General features: G+C 46.0%; 1 protein-coding gene across 6 annotated transcripts; it reads right to left on the bottom strand.

The window, feature by feature from the left end:
- Positions 1 to 3138: 3138 nt before the first annotated feature.
- On the bottom strand, positions 3139 to 22625 carry LOC110528784 (single-stranded DNA-binding protein 3). 6 transcript variants are annotated; one of them, XM_036982778.1, is made up of 18 exons: positions 22322 to 22625; positions 15802 to 15874; positions 15129 to 15190; positions 13098 to 13182; positions 11307 to 11396; positions 10278 to 10343; positions 9837 to 9896; positions 9661 to 9727; positions 9140 to 9207; positions 8902 to 8963; positions 8702 to 8747; positions 8448 to 8483; positions 8274 to 8328; positions 8094 to 8164; positions 7846 to 7924; positions 7718 to 7746; positions 7468 to 7569; positions 3139 to 7332 (listed from the first exon to the last, which is right to left on the bottom strand). In XM_036982778.1, exons 1-18 carry the CDS (start codon positions 22375 to 22377, stop codon positions 7303 to 7305), a joined length of 1137 nt encoding a protein of 378 aa, XP_036838673.1. In that variant the 5' UTR covers positions 22378 to 22625; the 3' UTR covers positions 3139 to 7302. The 6 variants fall into 6 exon arrangements, with proteins under 6 accessions (XP_036838673.1, XP_036838672.1, XP_036838668.1 ...); XM_036982777.1 differs by having other exon boundaries at positions 3218 to 7332; positions 8702 to 8765; XM_036982773.1 differs by having other exon boundaries at positions 3218 to 7148; positions 8702 to 8765.
- Positions 22626 to 23082: the final 457 nt, after the last annotated feature.

Raw genomic sequence — 23082 nt, 5'->3', positions numbered from 1 at the left:
GGGGGTGGGAGAAAGAGGGGGAGGGCAGCTGCGTCCGACACCCCATACCTACACCTGCAACAGGTAGGCCAAGGGGCGGGACCTGAGGGTGAGACTCATAACATGATAGGGGAGGCAGATGAAGAAGGGGTTGAGCTGGAGTCAAGGATGGGAGGGTGTTCCTACGAGCCCCCTGCCAGCAAGAGGAAGAGCAGGGAGGAAGTCTGTCCACGAAGCACTTCCGGGTCATTGGGTCGCATCCGATGAGATTAGATCCCCCTCTATAATGTAAAGCAGTTTTGAGTACTGGGGTGTTCTTTGTATAAATCCAAGGTGGAACCTCCAGGGGCTAGCCTCCTCTCAGGGGACAGTATGCTCTGGGCTGCCTGGGAAAGGTGCTCCTCTGTGGGAAAGAGGAGAGAACAAGAGGCCCCGGAAGAGATCTCCTTATGGTAGAGATGGACAGATCGACTCTCCTTATCATCTCCCACCTCTTCCTCTAGCTCGGCCTTCTCCCTCCTTTCCTTCTTAAAGTTGTGATGAAGAGAACCTTTTTCTCCCTTTGCTCCTTCCTCTACCTTCCTTTCCCTCCTTCCCTCTTGGTAGACCTTGTTAAGTCAAGACAGATTGTGAATAGCTAGCCATGGTTCAGACCACTGTCGCTGTCTGGGAGGGGGGATACAGGACTGGTCCACTGGACTCAGCTCACATGAAAAACAGCTTCTATCTCAAGGCCATCAGACTGTTAAACAGCCACCACTAACATTGAGTGGCTGCTGCCAACACACTGACACTGACTCAACTCCAGCCACTTTAATAATGGGAAATGATGTAAATATATCACTAGCCACTTTAAACAATGCTACCTTATATAATGTTACTTACCCTACATTATTCATCTCATATGCATACGTATATACTGTACTCTATATCATCGACTGTATTCTTATGTAATACATGTATCACTAGCCACTTTAACTATGCCACTTTGTTTACATACTCATCTCATATGTATATACTGTACTCGATACCATCTACTGTATCTTGCCTATGCTGCTCTGTACCATCACTCATTCATATATCCTTATGTACATATTCTTTATCCCCTTATACTGTGTACAAGACAGTAGTTTTGGAATTCTTAGTTAGATTACTTGTTATTACTGCATTGTCGGAACTAGAAGCACAAGCATTTCGCTACACTCGCATTAACACCTGCTAACCATGTGTATGTGACAAATAAAATTTGATTTGATTTGACATGGGGAGAATCTGCTGCTGCTGCCACTCCCCCTCTTACCTGGGATGAGATAAGAAAGTATGAGACAGGTTCCTGAGATGTTTAACACCTTCCCTCCCTCCCTCTAACCTGATCCTCTGAAATTGAACACATTCTCTCCCTCAAGTGAGTTGGGTGAGCCCGTCTTGATGACGATGTCAGAGGGTGACATGCAGGTGACCGGTGATGCATCGGGAGACGGCAGAACGTTCAGGTAGCGCCTCGTCACCGGTCCTCCGCTCACACCCTTCTCCGTAGTGATGATGATGATGATGATGATGATGATGACACGGCCTTTGGCGCGGCATGCGTCCAGTAGCACCTGGGGTATGTAATGGTCAGTTATAATAATTTCACCACACACACGGTCTTGTATAAGTAACCTTTTGGGGGGACACAATTCACCCCCATTCAAAATACTATTTTCCCTAACCTTAAAAAAAAAAAAAAAAAATCTAACCCAAAACCTAATTCGAACCTTAACCTAACATAACCCTAGCATTTGACCTTGTGGGGACCAACATAATGTCTCCATTTGGTCCATTTTTGTGTTTGTTTACTATTCTTGTGGGGACTTCTGGTCCCCACAAGTATAGTTAAACACATCCACACACACACCCCTCCTCCCTCCTGACCTGTAGTGTAGGCTGGTGCTGTGCATTGATAGTGTAGACCATAGCTGAAGCTCCAGAGTAGTCCTCCATACTGGGGTTAGCTCCAGCTGAGAGGAGAGTAGAGGCTAGCTGAGCTTCAGCCCTCTCCATACAGGAATACATCAGAGCTATACGGCCTGACCGGTCCTGGGCATTAGGGTCTGCCTGGGTGGGGAAAGATAGGATGGGGTTAGGATGTAGGTAGGCACACACACAGTGGGCTTTAGGACCACCTGTTTAGAATAGAGTAGGATAGAATCCCACAAGGGGAAATTAAACCTACAGAGCTCTCCTTTAAAAGCAGACACAGACCTGGTTGTCTAGTAGGTATCTGAGCAGTTTCAGGGTTCCAGGTCCAGTGGCAGGAGGTCCTGGGGGACCGACATGGTCTGGAGGAGAGGAAAAGGTAGAGATGGTAAGAAAAAGAGAGAGGCAGTCAGACAGGCGAAAGTCAAATAGTGAGTTAGCATCCAAACGTACCTGGGTTGTCTGAGGTCCTGGGTTGTTAAGGTTTCACTCCAGACCAAGTGGAGATCGACACATCACATATTGGCAACAGACAACTTCAGCCGACTGGACACTGATACACATCCTCTTCACTCCGTTCTACCTCTCTCCTGTACGAGGAGCGTGGGTCCTGTCTCAGGTGAAGGGCAGGCGTGGGTAGCGGTGAGCGTTCAAAGTTGTCAATGGTTTTCAGCTCTAAATGTCACCTGTTGCCGAGTCTCCACACTACAAAAGGCTCTGGGAAGGACTGATAGAAGTCAGCTTTGAACGGCCTTCATCTGGCAGACCACCGCCTGAGTTCAAACAGCCCAGAGGGGTGTGTGTGCAGAAACGGCACTCGAAATCAAATTTTATTGGTCACATACACATATTTAGCAGATGTTATTGCGGGTGTAGCGAAATTCTTGTCACACACACAAAAAAAAAAAAAACGAAATATTGCAACGTTGCTTAGGAGCTAGAAGCAGAGTTGCCATGTCTGTCGACGCCATCTTGTCAGAACACAGACTTGTGGAAAAAGACCTGTGGATATGGAGGAATGTTTTGAAGCACTCTGGTAATGACTTTACTGGCTGTTCCGCCTTTGGATAGGCCTGTAAACACACACACACACTTCCTTTGCCTTCATCGTCAGCAGTGCGAGAGAGAGCAAACTAATTGAGGTCATGGAACCAGAAGCCTCTAATAAAATGTGTTGAAAGAACTAAATGTCTTGGCAAAAGCAGTGAAGTAGTTTTATTTTGATGTATCTACAACGAGAGGGACACAGGAAAAAAAACAACAACTGATGACTCGATGAAAAACCTAAAACAAATGACATTTATTGATGCAAGACTTCCCACCTTTTTCTCAAGAATCAACTTTTTAAATCAGTCTCTAAAGAAACGTTATTACAACATAAAACGGACAAATAGGAAACGTTTTATTACCACACAAGACATTTAGGAGTAGAAACTAGCCTATCAGGAGATACAAAGCAAACCCAGGAGGCAGTTCCTCACCATGTTTCATCCAGATTGGCATGATACCGTGTTGTCCCCTTAGATTATGTTCCCGCTGCTTTTGAAAATAACCTGAATATGGCAATATTCCAACCAAATGTTATGGGATCATTTATATACACGGCACTGCAAGAGATGGGTCACATTTCTCTTTCAGTTGGATCTTCAAATCAACGAGGCACCCAATCCAAAAGGGGTTAACAGAATTTAAAAAACACAGGATCATTGTAAAAGGACTAAATGCTCTGAAATACTGGCACCGGGAAACAGACTGCCTCGTCTTCAATACTGCTTTGTCACCAGAGAAAAACATGGTCTGCATCTCAGTCCAACGTGGCTTCCTCTCCTCACGTCATCTCTTCTTTCACATCAGTGCAGGTGAAAGGAGAGGACTCTCCTTTAGACTATCGAGATGGATACACCCAAGGAACAGAAACATGTGTCCTTACCCTCCGTCCCCTCCTCCTTTCAACCCTCCCAGAATGAAACAGTATTATACGTCACCATAGAAAACACAGAAATGACCAACAATGTGACAACGTTGATTTTACATACAGGAGAGGCGTTTGCACCGGTGCAGAGTTTGACACCTCATGATCAGAAGGGAAGAACTAGGGCCAGGAGGTTTGCCTGAACAGGTCACATGGTCAGGGAACACAACTTGAAAAAGGTAGAGCCATAGAGAACGATAGAGGCCTATAGTGGCCAAAATGCTGTGTTAGCATGGGCAGCGCCATTGAGGGCTTCCACCATTTTAAAGTAGGCAACTGGATGGGGATTCTTATGGGTTGTAGCCGCAATGGCACTGCCCATGCTGTCACAGATATAAAGATGAGTCCTCGATCGGTATGGGCAGAGCAGAAAGGTCAAATGAAGGTCATGAGTAGGGCCATGAGTTTTTCCTGAGCACATGAAAAGACAAGGACCACAGGAGGTCGGTGGGACACCTTAATTGGGGACGGCAGGCTTGTGGTAATGGCTGGAGCAGAATCAGTGAGATGTTATCAGACAGATCAAACGTGGTTCCACGCTCCAGTCCAGACATTATGAGCCATCCTCCCCTCAGCAGCCTCCACTGACAAGGGCACATAAAAAAAGTCATAGCCCTAGTAATGGTAAGTAAATATATCTCACATTTTAGAAACAGAAACAGTTTCACGGTTTGTTTTCCTAGAATCATCCTCTTCCAACAATAACAGAAACACTTTGCACTGGTGCCAACTAGGGCACATCCTAAATGGCACCCTATTCCCTATGTAGTACAGTACTTTTGGCTTCAGTAGGGCACTATATATAGGGAATTGGGTGCATTTCAGATTTGCCCTTAGTGAATATGGTTCAGAGTTGAACCTATACAGCAGTATCTCAAAATACACCAGAAGCCCCCCCCTTAACACTCGTCATATAATTAAGAACCTGTGTTTTTACACCTTAATTCAAATACAGAAAAAGAAATCCTTAATAGAAAACCTTATTTTCTTTTCATCTATCGTTACTAGGGAAAGGAGATTTCCCTAACCAGGAAACACTCTGGACTCTAACGTTAGTTGTAGCTCCCTAAGTAATGATCCAATATAGAGGGTTGCTCCTGGCCCTAGTTGTGTCAGAGTTAAACTGTAAAACACACACCGTCTCTTTTCATACCCAGATGGTCTGAATCAACTAGTTTCTCATCAGTCATTGGTTGTGACGGAAATATCAAAACATGTCATGATATCAAAATTCCCTTTACAGTATTTACAACAAACCAAAAGACAGATGGAGACGTCACATAAGGAGAGAGCGGTGGCGGGGAGGGGGGTGGCGTAGGTAGGCCGTCTGGTTGGTTGGGGAGGGGTTGGCGTAGGTAGGCCGCCTGGTTGGTTGGGGAGGGGGGTGGCGTAGGTAGGCCGACTGGTTGGTTGGGGAGGGCGGTGGCGTAGGTAGGCCGACTGGTTGGTTGGGGAGGGGGGTGGCGTATGTAGGTCGCCTGGTTGGTTGGGGAGGGGGGTGGCGTAGGTAGGCCGTCTGGTTGGTTGGGGAGGGGGGTGGCGTAGGTAGGCCGTCTGGTTGGTTGGGGAGGGGGGTGGCGTAGGTAGGCCGTCTGGTTGGTTGGGGAGGGGGGTGGCGTAGGTAGGCCGACTGGTTGGTTGGGGAGGGGGGTGGCGTAGGTAGGCCGACTGGTTGGTTGGGGAGGGGGGTGGCGTAGGTAGGCCGTCTGGTTGGTTGGGGAGGGGGGTGGCGTAGGTAGGCCGACTGGTTGGTTGGGGAGGGGGGTGGCGTAGGTAGGCCGACTGGTTGGTTGGGGAGGGGGGTGGCGTAGGTAGGCCGTCTGGTTGGTTGGGGAGGGGGGTGGCGTAGGTAGGCCGACTGGTTGGTTGGGGAGGGGGTTGGCGTAGGTAGGCCGTCTGGTTGGTTGGGGAGGGGGGTGGCGTAGGTAGGCCGTCTGGTTGGTTGGGGAGGGGGGTGGCGTAGGTAGGCCGCCTGGTTGATTGGGGAGGGGGGTGGCGTAGGTAGGCCGTCTGGTTGGTTGGGGAGGGGGGTGGCGTAGGTAGGCCGACTGGTTGGTTGTGTGTGTAAGGACAAATGTTGTCCTTTTGTGGGGATCTTGACAGTCAGTTACCATGGCAACTGCCAAACCGCCTACTGATTGGCTCAGCTCTGTTACAAGAGTCCTTTAAACATCCAATCAGAATAATTTCACAGAAGGTCAGAACTGCCCTCTGGGTAAAAAATACAATCAAAACAAAAACCAGACACTTCCAAGATGTCTTCCTCTAGGAGATGGATGCTGATTGGTGCAGAGTGATTCCGGAGTGTGCAGATAGACTTATTGTCAACCTGTTCTGTCTCAATGGAAAATTAAACCAATAAATACAACTGTGCATCCTCTGCATGTTCAGGGTCACTTAGTCTACTACAGAGAAAACACCTTCTCAGGGGGATGGAGAGGGACATTACTATGGGAATTACAATTTAAAGTACCATGATGGACCAAGGTGCTGCCCTCTGACTGGGCAAAGAGGGGGCAGTAGATCGTGAATATCCTGTGGGATTTTCCTTAAGGAGACTAGCGAAGGTTCACCATCCTGTGAAGTTACTAACGAAGAGGTCAGTGTGTGTGTGTGTGTGTGTGTGTGTGTGTGTGTCCTTTCAACAACAACAAAAACTCCAGAAATTAAATCCTACATTTTAAAATAACCAGAATCATCATAATATTATTAATCATAACAATAAAATATTATAAAAGAATAGCAATAATACATTACATACAGAGTAATGGAAAACATCACAACACTTGTGTTTTTAAATGTATACACAGAGTGAACGAGGGGGGGGGGGGTGGACAACACTTCCATGTCTACGTCTCAAATGACACCCTATTCCTCTAAAGTAGTGCACTACACAGGGAAAAGGGGATCATTCGAGATCCTGTTCCGCCCCTGTATCCATTAGAAACAAATAAAAACATCAAAATAAAAGTGAATGCCAATGTAAATGTTTGTCGAGCTTCCAGACAGCTACTGACAGAACCCTACCATGCTGTGTCCTGAAGGGTGTCCATGTTATCCCGTCTCTCCATCATCCCCTCTCTCATTGTCCAGAGCCTGACAAGAAGTCAGAGAGGCAGGGGGCGGGGTTAGAGAGTAGGGACTTCCTGTGTCTCTGTTTCCTGTCTATGCCACAGACAGCGTCGGGAAGCTCCGCCTTCACTAGAGGCCCAGCATGCCCCAGGGCTGTCCTAGAAGCCTGGGTAGCGGCGAGAGTTCCGCGGGGGGGGGGGGTGAGGTGAGGTGGGAAAGGCAGAATGAGTCCGATCCAAGGTGAGGGGTTGGAAAAATCCAGGTGGAAAGGTACAAAAATAAAATAACCAAAAGAAAATACAAAAATAAAGAAATTAAAATTACACACTCATCGTCATGTTGGGTGAATACTGTGAAGAGAAAAAGGGAAGGGGTAGACATGAGTGAAAAATGTAAACACTACAACATTACATACCAGGTCACCCACCCTGGTTCTTGTGGGGTCAAGGTATAAGGGTCAGGGGTCATCGGCCAGCAGTACTCACACTTTCACTTTGGAATGGGTTGAGGAAGTTTCCACCCATCTCCCCATCGTCCCGCGGCGTCCCGGGAGGGTTGCTCATACCCCCCATGTTGTTAGGAGAGTTCTGGATAGATAGATAGAGAGTAAGATAACTCTACATGTCTACCACAAGTTATTTGCCCAGCAGCACCAAGACATGTCCCGTTGACTGTAAACCCTGTCGGTTTGAGAGATTCAAGTCAAATGTTGTAGAAAAGGGGATTTATATTCACCTTTGGCAACCCGTCCATGTCCCCAGAGCCTGAGAGAGATGAGATTCAAAACAGTTAAATCCATGCACTGAACATTATGTCACCCTTACGACTGCATTATAACAGGTGTTCATAACCCTGTCACCCACCTAGTGAGCCATTCATGTGGTGAGGTTCCATGGCTCCCATAGCTCCCATCGGTCCATCAGGCCCCGGGCCCATAGGGAACTGGGAGAGAACACACACAACATAAAGATGTCTCAGTGACTGGACCTTTAGTCTGGTTTTATTGCCCTATCTAATCAGCAGGGGGGTAAAGTCATACTGTGTCATACTGTATCGTGGTGTCACGCTGCGTGACATCACGCGGTGGAATACGACGTGTAATGTGACTCACGTTGGGTCTGTTTCCTCCTGGTCCTATAGGGTTCATCATAGTGTAGATGTTTTCACTGGAGTTGTTGGAGTCTGGGGGAGACGAACACAATAGTACAACATTAGTACACACAGAGAGAGGCAACACACATAGTATCTAAATATAGTACTGGTGCTGGGGGGGCTTATTTAAGGGACGCACCACCTGGGCTGGGCATGATGGGAGTTCCGGGCGGCCCCCCTGCTCCTGGAGGACCCTGGGAAACAGTTCAAAAAGGTCAATAAGAACAGTGCACACAATTTCCCCCATTTCTACAGCGAAGGAACAGTTTTATAACTGACGAGTTGTTGAAAACACTGCCGGTTGGCTACTCACCACATAGTGGCCGGGAGATGAGGAGGAGTATTGTATCTGTGATGAGAGAAGGGAAACTAGAGGTTAGGGGGGGGGGGGGGGGGGGGGGGGGGGGTCATAGTTACCGCCAGGAGAGACTCAACTAACCAGTAGTTCTTTCCTCCAGCAACACGAGGTCAGTGTAGTACCTTTTCAGGCAACATGTTAAAATAATAACAATCCTTTTAATGAATAATCTAATCTATGACTAATTGAGCGAGGAGGAAACAACTTACTGAGTTCGCATTGGGACCAGGCCACGGTCCTCTACCACCAGGTCCCCTGAGAGACAGGGAGAAACTGTAAGTATAGGAAACACTGCCATAAACCAAGAGAACAACAGTTCAACATTCATGATGTCGGGGCCTTCGATATTCAACCATGAAGCTGGTGCTATGGGATAGACTGTCTTTCTCCCTATGGAGGGAACACTTACATGTTCATCCCAGGCATAGGACCACCCATGGAGTTAGGAGGGGGTCTCATACCCCCGTAGTTCTACATAGAGAGAAGAGATACACAGTGTCAAAACTAGAGAGTGTGTGTGTGTGTGTTCATCCCAGGCATAGGACCACCCATGGAGTTAGGAGGGGGTCTCATACCCCCGTAGTTCTACATAGAGAGAAGAGATACATTGTCAAAACTAGAGAGTGTGTGTGCGCGCACGCACTTACCTGTGGACCCATGGGCCCCATTCCTCGCGGAGCGTTCATTCTCATTGGCCCACCCATATTAGGATGTCCTACAGGAGAAAAGATGACAAGAACACAGTCTTAACACCAACACACACTGGTAGTTAACATAAAGATACTATGCGATGGTCTAATGGATCATTCGATTCACTTAGCAAACGCTTTTATCCAATGAAACGGTCACCTCCACACCTAATCCACATATGGCCAGTCTGAACCTGGAAGGCAGGGTTTATGGCAGGCAACAGACTAAACTCTCCTCTAACCTCATTAACTGGGACCCCTGTTAGGTTAAATGGTAATCTCTTAATTTGAACCAGTAATCTCAAGCCAAAACACACACCGAGACCCACACTATCCTATCTTCCACCCAGATGACCCCTAGATCTATAACGTCCTGGGGGCACCGGCATTCTCAGAGAGGAACGACACTTGAAAAACTGCAAGCTTCCATAAAAACACAAGCATGAATAATGTGTACACACACACACACACACACACACCTTGTGGTCTGGTGGGGTCCATGCTGTTTGGCAGGAGAGGCTGAGAACCAGGGATTCCCCCGGGAGGCTGAGGGAAACAGATGGACGAAAGAAGGGGCGATCGTGAGTATGGACCACCAGCACATACTTACCTGAAAGTACATGTCCAGCTGTATAGGTGAGTGTGTGGTCCATACCTGATTTGGCATTCGGAGTGAGGGGCGGGGTCCACCTGGAAACCGTGGCGACATGAAAGGCTGAGAGAGACCGAGAGAGAGAGTTTGTCATTCCGACTGAAAAGGAGCAGAGCAGACAGATGATGGACAGAGTGTGAATGGAGGATGAGGAGGAAGTGGGGTGAGAACACAGAAAACTAAAACAATGAGCCGGCTCATTAACAAGATATTTTACAGAGGATTTGCTCTCCTTCCTTGGCCTTACATGTAGATCAGTGTGTGGGTTTTGTCTGTCCTGTGCACATGCTCAGTGTGTAGGTCCACAGTGGCTCCTCTTTTGTTTTATTGATGAGGTGTTGGTGGAGTGTGTCTGTGTGGAGGCTAAAGCTCCCTCACCCCAGAACTGCTCCAGAGGAGAGAGTCAATTATTAATCTCTCTCTCTCTGTGTGTGTGTGTTTTACCTGTCCGTGTGGTCCCATGCCGTGGGGGGGCTGTGCGTGAGGAGACTGCTGGGAGCCTGGCGGACCCTGAGAGATGGGAAGAGTGACATCAGAGAGAGGGAGGAGCTAACACAATTACACCTTCAGGAGCAAGGAATGGGATGTGGCAGAGAAGCTAGGCAGTAGCCAATCAGAACACAGAGAGGGAGAGGAGGCCGTTTTTCCTAATCCGTGGTAAGAGGGTGTCTTCACCACTAGAGGGCAATGTTGACACAGCTAAAACGCATAGCTCAGAACGAGTGGATCAAAGGAGCCTACAGCATGGTTGGTCGCTGTCCATCCCACACTGTTCAACATCAGGACATGCAACTAGACTGACGAGCTGCAGAGACTGCATGTATGACTTCAGGTTTGTTTTGTGAGTTGTGTGCATCTTCTATTTAAAAAAATAATTATTGGCGAACAAACACGATAATAGCAACACAGGCATATTTGCAGCAAACAGCTCTTGCTAATGATAAGGCCACTTGTACAAACAGGACAACACAGGCACACACACCCTCCTCCCTCACTTGTGTTATAAATAGCACTTCCGTGCCTCTCCTCTCTTTTCTCGCTCTCTCACTACTCTTGCCATCTCCCACTCTCACCTACTTCCTCCCTTCCATTATTTAATTCCAGCTCTCTCTCTAGTTCTCCTCCACTCTCTCTCGCTCTCTAGACAAACAATGAAGTGGTAGCCACAGAAACAAACATTGAGGCCCCTCTCTCTCCCCCTCGCTCCGTTCCACCTTATCGTCGCTGCTGCCAAATGCCAGTGCTGTCCATCACACTGTCTGGCCGTGTGTGTGTGTGTGTGAGATATATAGAGCGAGAGAAGAGGAGTGTGGGATCATTGGAGGTGGAGAGAAAGAGAGGGAGGTGAAAAGTGTGAGGAGATGTAGGAAGAGATGGAATAAAGTAATGGATGGTGTAGATGCTTGGAGGAGTGGAGGGAGGGAGGGGAGGTTAGGGCCGTGGGAGGGAGGGAGGAAGGGAGAGGTGTATTACCTGGAAGAATCCAGGCGGCATGGGTCCTCCTGGCATACCATCATTAGGAGGCATATTCCCCATCACAGGACTGGGGGCTGCTGCCGCACTCTGCAACACACACGCGTTAAAAGATGAAGCACACAATCACACACACACACACACACACTAATAGATGCATTGGGTCTCCCTCCATCTCGCTCCCTCTCTTCCATCCGGCTCATTCCCCTTAAACCCCTCTCCCTCCCCAAACATCTGTACTCCTCCCTCCCTCCCTCCCACGGCCCTAACCTCCCCTCCCTCCCTCCCACGGCCCTAACCTCCCCTCCCTCCCTCCCTCCCACCCACAGCCCTAACCTCCCCTCCCTCCCACCCACGGCCCTAACCTCCCCACAGCCCTAACATCCCCTCCCTCCCACCCACGGCCCTAACCTCCCCTCCCGCCCACCCACGCCCTAACCTCCCCTCCCTCCCACCCACGGCCCTAACCTCCCCTCCCTCCCTCCCTCCCTCCCACGGCCCTAACCTCCCCTCCCTCGGCCCTAACCTCCCCTCCCTCCCTCCCACGGCCCTAACCTCCCCTCCCTCCCTCCCTCCCACGGCCCTAACCTCCCCTCCCTCCCTCCCACGGCCCTAACCTACCCCTCCCTCACCTGCCTCAGTTCTTCCCCGTTGCTCTCACTTCCTTTTGCTCACTCCTTCTCCCTCTCTCATCTCTCATCTCTTGCAGTAGTTAGTCGAAGCTGTTGCTATGGAGACGAGTCATTTGCTCCCTGTCCCTCTAGCATCCCCCTCTCAGAAAGAGAGAGAGAGGTAGGGGAGAGAGAGAGTGACGAGTTTTCCGTAACAACCTCTAACCAGGACCTAGCCACCCTAGGCAATATGGTGAGAACTCCACCTATCATACCAGAGGGCAAGGTTCGTATAGAAATACCACTAACCAGGCTACTGGCATCATGCTTGACATAGACAAAACACAGACAAAACACAGATAAATCCTAAATATCAATGACAAATAACTGTACATCAATACAGCTACATGGTTGACTATCACCCACACAAACAGAAATACATGTCAACACACACACAGTGACAGGAAGCACCACAGGGGAAGGTTAATGTCTGGCTCAGCCTATAGGAATCCACCACAATGAATAATTATTCCACAAATCAAAAAACTGATGATTTGATTGGGTGATGATGTGGCTCACCGATACTGAATGGAATTGATCTATCCAGCCCCCCTCCCCAAAATGAGAGAGGGAGGAAGGCAAAGAGAAAGTTACAGGAAAACGAAAAGGAAAAAAATCTATGAACTTAGAAAACAGCATATCTGAGCCCCCTGCCAGAATGCCAGACATGGATATAGACACAGACAGAATGCCAGACATGGATATAGACACAGACAGAATGCCAGACATGGATATAGACACAGACAGAATGCTAGACACACACCTTGTGTGTTTGAGTGCCCATCTGGTCCTCAAGACTTACAAACTGGCACTTCACTCAAACAGTTGCCAGCCAAGGCAGACAAAACAGAGCACACAAAGCATACACACTTAACCAGCTCTCTGGCACTGAGGATGTGAAAGCCCCCCTTGTTCTGGGCCGGATGCCAGGGCTGCAACACACACACACACAAATCCCTGGCTTAGCCCCGGCCCAGTGCTGGGATTACTGGATTAAGACCTCTATTCCATTATCTCCACACACTGACGATAGCGACACACACACACACACACACACCCTTAGGCCAAGGGAAGAGGCGGGACGAAGACACACAAACACACACTTGGGCCTGTCACTCACGTAATCATGGAAGGCCTTGGCCTCGCTGGAGTGTTCGCAGTTCTCCCGTCTGTCCGGCGCAGCGCAATACAAATCCCAGAATACACTGCAACGGGAAATAGAGGAAGAGGGTTCATGTCAGGGAGCACCTGATGAGTCAATAGAGGCTGTAAAGTGGTCAATCGAACGCCACCAAAGCAATTGAATTGCCATTGAAACGCATGAAGGACCGTGGGGGAAAGAGTCATTGCCCCCCCAGCTAAATTAGCCTACATCTGAGTTCCACTGACATCTATATACAGTACATCAGTTATTCACCATACTACTCTCACTTGCCATCTATCACACTGACATGTGCGCTCTCTCACTCACACGTACAGTTGAATTCGGAAGTTTACATACACCTCAGCCAAATACATTAAACTTCATTTTTCACAATTCCTGACATTTAATCCTAGTAAAGAGTCCCTGTCTTAGGATCACCACTTTATTTTAAGAATGTGAAATGTCAGAATAATAGGAGAGAGAATAATTTATTTCAGCTTTTATTTCTTTCATCACATTCCCAGTGGGTCAGAAGTTTACATATACTCAATTAGTATTTGGTAGCATTGCCTTAAATTGTTTAACTTGGGTCAAACGTTTCAGGTAGCCTTCCACAAGCTTCCCACAGTAAGTTGAGTGAATTTTGGCCCATTCCCCCTGACAGAACTGGTGCAACGGAGTCAAATTTGTAGGCCTCCTTGCTCGCACACACTTTTTCAGTTATGCCCACAAATGTTCTATAGGATTGAGGTCAAGGCTTTGTGATGGCCACTCCAAGCCATTTTGTCACAACTTTGGAAATATGCTTGGGGTCATTGTCCATTTGGAAGGCCCATTTAACACCAAGCTTCAACTTCCTGACTGATGTCTTGAGATGTTGCTTCAATATATCCACATAATTTTCCTTCCTGATGCCATTTATTTTGTGTAGTGCACCAGTCCCTCCTGCAACAAACACCCCCACAACATGATGCTGCCACCCCCGTGCTTCACAGTTGGGATGGTGTTCTTTGGCTTGTAAGCCTCCCTTTTTTTCCTTCAAACAGATCTATGGTCATATGGCCAAACAGTTCTATTTTTGTTTCATCGGACCAGACGACATTTCTCCAAAAAGTGCGATCTTTGTCCCCATGTGCAGTTGCAAACCGTAGTCTGGCTTTTTTGTGGCGGTTTTGGAGCAGTGGCTTCTTCCTTGCTGAGCGACCTTTCAGGTTGTGTCGATGTAGGACTCATTTTACTGTGGATATTTACTTTTGTACCCATTTCCTCCAGCATCTTCACCTTTGCTGTTGTTCTGGGATTGATTTGCACTTTTCGCACCAAAGTACGTTCATCTCTAGGAGACAGAACGTGTCTCCTTCCTGAGCGGTATGACGGCTGCGTGGTCCCATGGTGTTTATACTTGCGTACTATTGTTTGTACAGATGAACGTGGTACCTCAGGTGTTTGGAAATTGCTCCCAAGGATGAACCAGACTTCTGGAGGTCTACAATTGTTTTTCTGAGGTCTTGTCTGATTACTTTTGATTTTCCCATGATGTCAAGCAAAGAGGGACTGAGTTTGAAGGTAGGCCTTGAAATACATCCACAGGTACACCTCCTATTGACTCAAATTATGTCAATTAGCCTATCAGAAGCTTCTAACGCCATTACATCATTTTCTGGAATTTTCCAAGCTGTTTAAAGGCACAGTCAACATAGTGTATGTGAACTTCTGACCCACTGGAATTGTGATACAGTGAATTATAAGTTAAATAATCTGTCTGTAAACAATTGTTGGAAAAATTACTTGTGTCATGCACAAAGTAGATGTCCTAACCGACTAGCCAGAACTAAAGTTTTTATAAACAAGACATTTGTGGAGTGGTTGAAAAAGGAGTTTTAATGACTCCAACCTAAGTGTATGTAAACTTCCGACTTCAGCTGTATACATCTGAATGTAAATGGTATTCTAATGGAATACACAAACGTGTGAATACAAGAAGATGCAAGGGGCTGAGATACTCACCACCACCACGAGTGCAGGAATCCAGGAGGCTCCCCTAATGTAATATTCTTTTCCCATCGTATCTGAAAGAGAGAAAGCAACATGCTGTCTAGTTCTAAACTCAGCAGGAGAGGAGACTGCCAGGGTGGGTGTGTGTCTAGAGTACATGTGAAACTCATTCCACTGAGGGCTGAGCGTCTGCGGGTTTTCACGCCTCCTTTGTACTCGAATGATGAATTAAGGTCACTGATTAGTGAAGAACTCCCCTCACCTGGTTGTCTAGGTCTTAATTGAAAGGAAAAACCAAAAACCCTTAAGACACTCGGCCCTCCGTGGAATGAGTTTGACACCCCTGGCCTAGAGGTTAAGAACACATAATCAGTCTGTCTCAGCAAGTCGATGCTGTCCCTCTTTCTCGACTACGCTCTCTCTCTCTCTCGCTCGCCTCCTTTCCCTACCTCTCAGTCAACGCCCTCTGAGATAGTTACACCTCGTTCTAACTCTTTGTCAACACTGTCCTTCGCTCTCGCGGTCTCCCTCTACCACTGCCTCCATCTAGGCTACCGCTACCTGTCCACATCTACCTCAGTCTCCCTCTCTTTTCCTCTCAGTCAGTCTACCTTTCTCCCACTGTCTCACTCTAGTCCGTTACTGGGAAGGAGCAAAGTAGGACAGGAAAGTGTGTGCGTCTTACCTCCGACAAGAAGGTCTGTGCAGACTTCTGTGCTCCTACATGCAGCAGGTACTCATATACGTACAGCGCTAACCTGCAACACAGAACAGGACATTGCATTAGCAAAATTATAGAAAAAGCCATAGGAGTTAGCATTAGCAAAGATCTGGATGAGGATTACACAAACCTACTAGAACAACAAGGCTGACCGTGTGAGCAGGGCCAGCTCCAGGCATAGGCAGTCGCTTAGGGCCCCAGGCCGCTAGGTTGTTTTTGGGAACTCAGTCAGGGTCTCAACTTACTGTTGCGATAGTAGTAGAATACACAAGGTGCAAGTTCGAAATTTGGTTGTGCATCAGCAATTTCTCAATTTCAGCTAACAATTTTTGATTTATTTACCAATCTAAACTTGTAGTAATCATGGCAAAATACCGACCAGGTATGTGCCTAGGATCCCCAATTGATTTTGTTAGTCTTTGTCACTCAGATATCATTGAAACCCTTTCCATCCGGAGCATTCTAATTTTGTAATAACAGTTAAACAATGGTTTAAAGCCTTAATAACACTGCCGTCCAATCACTAAATGTATTTCTGTAAACTGCCATATACACATGACAACATGAGCTACAAATAGATAGAATTGGTTTAGGGATTTATGGGCGGGAACCTTTTTTGACTTCAATGAAAGGTCACGGCGCAAATCCTCCATTTGCCTCAGTGCCCTGGTAGATGACTGGAAGGAGAGTGGATTGAGTGATATTTTGACAGCTTCAAAGTGAAAACCAGCTGGTTGGTCAGATGAGGAAAGAAAGTTGCTACTCCCTCCGTCTCTGAATTTTTTGGGGCCATTTATTTCTAGCTGGCAAAACAAGTGAGCTAGATTTTCTGTGTACTGTCAATAACATAGCTAACTTTGTCACTGACATGGGCTAGTAAAAAAATCGTCAGGTAGACTAGCGGTTAAGAGCGTTGGGCCAGTAACCAAAAGGTTGCTGGTTCGAATCCCTGAGCTGACTACATGTAAAAGTAATCTGTTGATATGCCCTTGAGCAAGGCAATTAACCCCAACTGCTCCTGTAAGTCGGTCTGGATAAGAGTGTCTGCTAAATGACTCAAATGTCAATTAAACCAGATTGACCACTGTGCTCTGGTTTCACTTCACTTCACTTGCAGTGAAATATGTGAGCTTGCCAGATCAGGCTGGTTTAGGGAGGTTAAGGAAATACAGTATTCTTGATGCATGTCCCCCTGCCCCCACAGGTCTAAGACACTTCCCAGCATTGCTCCCTGGCCTCCCAACGCCCCTCCCCAGACCGCTTCCACCCTTGCCTCTTCCTTTCTGGTCCCCCCCCCCCCCCCCCTCTTACCCCCCCCACTGGCCTTGCTTCCTAGTCCTACCAGACACCGGCTGCATACCAGCCTCCAGGTCCACCGCAGCTACTCTGAGACAGCTGACTCCTCTGCCCACCAGAGGCCCCCACCGTGGCTCCTCCATGACTTTCTCCTGTATGTTCCTCACCCTTGTATGTTGTCCTTTCCTTTCCCCATATATCCTGCCTACCAGCCTGCCTACATGTTTAAGTCAGAACTCTCATGGCCTTGGAGATGTAAAGACTAAAATAATGTTGGGCTTTTAAATGGTTCCCGTTCTGATTCCTCACGTGATAGGCCTAGCGTAATGAGTGTAATGAATGTACAGAAGAAATTGAAGGTGTAAAAGCTGTTAAGTCATTACAAATAACATTTATGACAATATCTCTAAGGTGGTTGTATTTAATGTTCTAGCTATGATGGAGATCTTTTTTTTTTTTTACAGGTTTGAATGAGACAATGTCCTCCCTAATGTTATTCTTTCAATAAAGTTCTTGAATGATTAATATTACATTACTTGTTTATGACTTTCCTTATCATATGTCAGACTAAATGCTATTTCTATTTTTTTGGTGCAGATGTGTTGAATATACTATGCAGATAAGTGTCCGATCAAGGAACATTCCATATAAAATAAAATAAAGGTAAATATCATTGGTCACTAAAACAACTTATTCACAGTAAAAAAGGTATTTCTATTCTGATTTTCAATTCTTACGAAACACGAGACTCAATATGCTCTAAGTTTTTCTCGATCTTCATTAGAAAGGTTGTAAATTGCAGTTATTTGGGGGGGGGGGAACATAGATTTTCATATAACATTCATTTTCATAGGTGTTCTTTCTTGACTGATTGTCATTTGAAAGGGCAGTTCCTCAGCTTTCAAAATAGGTATCATATATTCATTATACTCATTAATGCCCGCCGAGGTCATGATTATTTGTTCCAGTGGAACATTCTGCTCAGGCGGGAAAGGGTTAACATGGCATAAGTCAAAGTGTAGAACTGCTGTAAATTTGCTTCAAAAGCTACAATATGTAACTTTTTGGGCGACCTGACAAAAGTCATAGAAAAGTGAGTTACAGATCTGTGTGTGCAGATTCTATGTGCTCTATTTCTATGCTTCCCATTTTTAAGTTTTGATTTTGTACACCAGCTTCAAACAGCTGAAAGTTAAATACTTTTGTTTATGGAAACAATTTCACAGCAGTTTAGATGGTACAGTGATTCTCTACACTATACTTGCTTGTTTTGTCAGACGGAAATTAGGCTAACTATTCGAATTTTAAGAGAAATTTCTGCAGTGCCTCTTTAAAACTTCAAACATTTCACCCCATGACAAAATGGGTAGAATTGCAGGAAAGTAACTCAAAAAATGTTTTCTCCCACATGGAAAAATGTGTAGAATGCCATGAAATTTGTTATAAAATTGCTAAAATGTTTCTTTGCAAAATATGTAGAACCGCAGAAAAATGTATTTCAAACTGCAGCACTTTCTACACCACATGGTAAGTGTCCACGCAAATGTTTTGCTCACTTAGGGCCCCCAATAGGCTATAGCTGGCCCTGTGTATGTCAGACCTGGGTTAAAATACTATTGCAAATATCTTCACATTTCAAGTAAATATTCAGATATTTTTTTTATTTGAAAAGACAGTAGTTGAATATTTGAATGCTGTGGGGAAATGCATTTGGAAGGTATTTGCATGTATTGGAAAATAGGGTAAATACGTTTAAATTGAACTTTTTAACCATATCCCCTTTAATTGAATTTTTTTATAATTTTTTTAAATTAGAAATTCACATACATATTGGACCATGACCCAAATGGTCAGAAAGTGACTTCTTACACCTGAATACAAAACAGCCAGGAGATTATGGTGTCAATGTACCACATTTACCACGAGACAGCCATTTCTTCATCATTGGAAAAGATAAACAGTTGAGTTTGATTTTTTTTTAAATGTACATACAAAAATAGGGTTGTCAAAACTATTTTAGAATTTAATGAAAAATTATTTTATTTTTAATTCGCATATGTTGTAGCTTAGACCTTTCATCATCTGAGGTTTGTGTTGTGCCTGCCATCAGTTGAGACGCAACAGCTCGTGAATAAAATAAGTAGTTGAGTTGGCCCATATTATTTGAAAATACACAGAAAATAAGTACTTAAATAACAAAATACACATGTATTTGAACCCAGGTCTGATGTGTGAGTCGTAAGGGCTGTCTCACAGGACCATAAATAGCTGAGGGGTGTTCCCACCCTGTGATCACAGATAAAACAACTGGTGAGACAGGTCAAACACACTGCCAGAAAAGAGTACGAATCCTCTTAAGAGCAGGAGGCAATTGTGAGGTTGCAGCTCTTCAGACAGGTGAGCCTGTGATTTATGAGCCAGGATGTCAGAGGCAGCGGTTCTCTCTCACACACACACACACACACACACACACACACACACACACACACACACACACAAAACTGTCTGAGGCTGCCTGGTGGTGTAGTAGAGTTTACTGTCCGTCTTGGGTCAGCTAGGCCTCCCTCTCACACACACACCTGACCAATGTGACCACTGCACAGGGCACTCAATGATTTGAAAGTCACTTAGCTCTTTGATTTAGTGTGGGTCTCTCGGCACACACACAAGTACAAACCTTAGTGATGTAGGGGTAAAAAATAAATAATAATTAACAGGCCGGCAAACTGATCAGCGGTCACGGTGAATAAAGTAACACTGCCTATACTTTCAATGCATTTTTCCCCAAAAGGTGGGGAAATGTAGCCAGAACACCAGGGTTAACACCCCTTCTCTCATGCTACGTGCCATGGGATCTTTTAGTGGCCACAGTCAGGACCCTTAACATCCCACCCAAAAGACGGCACTCTACACAGGGTAACGACCCCAATCACTGCCCTGGGGCATTGGAATTTTTCTTTTTTTTAGACCAGAGGAAAGGGTGCCTCTGCTTAGCTTCAGAGGCAAGCCAGAAGTGGGATGCATGGTGGGTAAACTGCTTTTACCCTCCACTACACCACTGACTTTAGTTAGTGTAGGTCTACTCTCTCACATACACACCATGTCTTCTCCTGACCGTTTACAGAAGGCTACGGTTAACAGAAACTACTGATCTCCCCCACAAGGGCACTGATGAAATGTTTATGTGTGATGGGAGGCCTGTCTGTGTGTGCGCGGGGTGGGGGGGCTATGTGCACCTGGTCTGCTGCATTATTTAAGCTCACGCATTGAGAGGAAGAGTTTCTTGAGCTGCAACACTGGGAGATGTTTTGATGGGAAGGTAGTGTCTCTGCACACACGCACAATTACTCAGTCAGCAAAGGGACAGCTCACGCCTCCCTCAGTCCCTTTCTCTCTCACACAAACTTCCCCCCTGATGTTCACCACCAGTACGTACACCTGACATCCTGCCTGCGGCTGCAGACAAAACCCCTCTTTAAACACGGATAAGCCAGCCCACCGACACACACACACACACTCTCTCTCTCTCTCTTTCTCACAGACCGAAAAACACACACATTATTCTAGCTCAGAGCGACCGCACACACCACTCCAACTCACAGCACAGAGCAACCGCTTCAGTCAGACACTCAATAATTCAACACAGAAGAGGGAGATGAGGACTTGGAAGAGAGGAAGGGAGAACTGAGCATTGGAGAGGAGGGGAAGAAAGGAGAGGAGACAGAGGAGGAGAGGGAGAAAATCAAAAAAAGTTTGCCTTCTGAGCAAAGCTATGGTCTGCCCAGAGCTCAAGTGCTGAGGTTGATTCATAAAATCAGTTAGGCTAGATTGTAGAGATTAACATACTATTTTCAAGCACAGCAGCGACAGACATAAGGAGCAGACAAATGTTTTGACAATTTATTTGCACATCTAAAGGACAAGGCTTAGAACAGTTTTTATTGAAATATGGACTGAAGTGTGAGGAAAAGCATGGGCAAATAATGAGGTATTGGCTTTGTTGACATTTGGAAAGAAACAGGGGAAAAAGAGCCACCGACAGCTTGTCAGTAAAGTTCAAATAAATCAGTATGAATAGCCTAGTAGTTGTGTTGTTCACGGTGCATAATTTTGAGTATCTGGTTCTGCAGGTCATAACAACAAATATATATATATATCTTTAGAAACCAAATAACACATGTTGAGAGACAAACACGTTCAGGAACTAAACATAAATGCAACACAGTAGCACTAGGTGGATAAGATAACGTTTCTGTCGTACTAGCAGCCAGTTCAGTGGAACAGCATCCTTCACGGACAAAACGGCACCCGTAGCTAGCAGACAAAGGGATAGGTAAGCTACCGCTAACTGAGCTAGCACACTGCCTAGAGTTTAACTCAACTATTCGTCTAAATGCTAAGCATAGTGGCCAATTTTAAAATGACAGAAAACCTAGTTTTATAAAAGGACACGTTTTTTCCTCTTTAATAAGGGCTAAACAAACTGTTTGGACACAAAGTTGTCATACTTGCCGCTAGCTAGCACCTAGCCTACCTAGCAGTAACTCGCGTATGAAGGTACACAGTCATACAATGTAGAGTGAGTTCGAATAGTTCATTTTTGGAACGTTGGGCACTCCTTTGTTACATTGAAACAAAACCGGTTACATTGGTTTCAACTTTGTAAAAGCTATCAGTCGGCTACGTTATTTCCCCATAAACTAATCCCAGGCTTCCTGAAACACACAAGCATCTTCACGAATGCATTGTTCCCAATACCCAGAGAGGTAGGGATGCTCTTTTCCACTCAATTCTAAAATGCAACATATTGCACAGACAGCTTTAAAACAAACGAATTTGCCAATGTTGTTTAATATCTCCAATATCATACATTAAGTTATTATGCTGTACCGGATGAGAATGAAACTAGTAGGAATGGATACCTTAGTAGTAAGCTAACGTTAGCTAGGCTAGCAATCAACCCCTAATAACTGATTGCTTGTTAGGGAGGGCTACAAGACTTCACCGATGCAAGAAAACCTGAAAAACAAAGAACCAAAACTACGAAGAGAGCATATCGTATCCTATTCTGCACCCTTTCTATGACAACAAGCAAGGTGGTGTATGTGAGCGTTGGAGATAACAGTAGATATCCTAGCATTAGTGTCTCTAGCTAGTGTTTTTGTGACATTGCACTATTCCCACTTACTTTTCTCTTGCTTGGTTATCTGAGGGCACAACAGCACCTTTCCCCTTGGCGTACATCCTTGAAGCTGGTTTCGATACTTTTTATTCAGTCCGGTTCCGACACCTGTCAAAGAAAGCGACCACTTACGATCTCCATAGCTACACAGCAGTAGTGTTCTCTCTCTCTCACTGTGCCCCGGTGTCTTTTTTTCTAGCAGGCTACATCCATCCTCAACATTGCCGAGCCGAACAGGGGCTGCTGCCGTCGCGGGGAGCTTGAAACCGTCTGTTGGTGATCGTTTTTTTTTTTTTTTTTCGCTGTTCCAGGGTTTTACCCACGCTCCCCCTGTTATAGAATGGTGGGGGCTTCTTAAAGGGATAGATCCCTTTTGGTTTATTTGCCAAACTAAATTATGATAGACTGGTCAGTGTTCTTCATTCCTGTGCCTGGAGACCCACATGGGTGTGTGCAGGGTTTTGATATAGCACAGCACTAACATACCTCTTTTAACAGTACCCTACTGTGCCCACATGGAACTGTGTGCTCTGTAAGGTATGTTTTCCGGCCAGGAATGGTATATAACAGCTCTGTGTGTCCTGTTTAGATACAGTTCTATGGCTGTGTCTACACAGTAAGCTAAATTCTGATCATTTTGCCAGTCGCATCAGATCTTTTTCAGAGCGGATCTGTTTGGTGAAAGGACCAATTTAGTGGAGAAAAACAGATCAGAATTTGGCTGCCTGTCTAAACACAGCCCATGTGTCGTGTGAGGGAATAATTAA

Source organism: Oncorhynchus mykiss, chromosome 7 (genome assembly GCF_013265735.2).
Source record: "Oncorhynchus mykiss isolate Arlee chromosome 7, USDA_OmykA_1.1, whole genome shotgun sequence".
NCBI lineage: Eukaryota > Metazoa > Chordata > Actinopteri > Salmoniformes > Salmonidae > Oncorhynchus > Oncorhynchus mykiss.
This window is presented reverse-complemented; position numbering and strand designations above follow the sequence as displayed.

What these genes read in the sequence shown, in the direction of transcription:
- LOC110528784 (XM_036982773.1), bottom strand. Translation starts at nt 22,377, where the DNA reads ATGTACGCCAAGGGGAAAGGTGCTGTTGTGCCCTCAGATAACCAAGCA. An exon ending in TGCCGCCTGGATTCTTCCAG is followed by an intron (nt 10,344 to 11,306) that starts GTAATACACCTC and finishes CCCATCTCTCAG; the next exon opens with GGTCCGCCAGGCTCCCAGCA. An exon ending in CATCTCCCGGCCACTATGTG is followed by an intron (nt 8,329 to 8,447) that starts GTGAGTAGCCAA and finishes ACTGTTTCCCAG; the next exon opens with GGTCCTCCAGGAGCAGGGGG.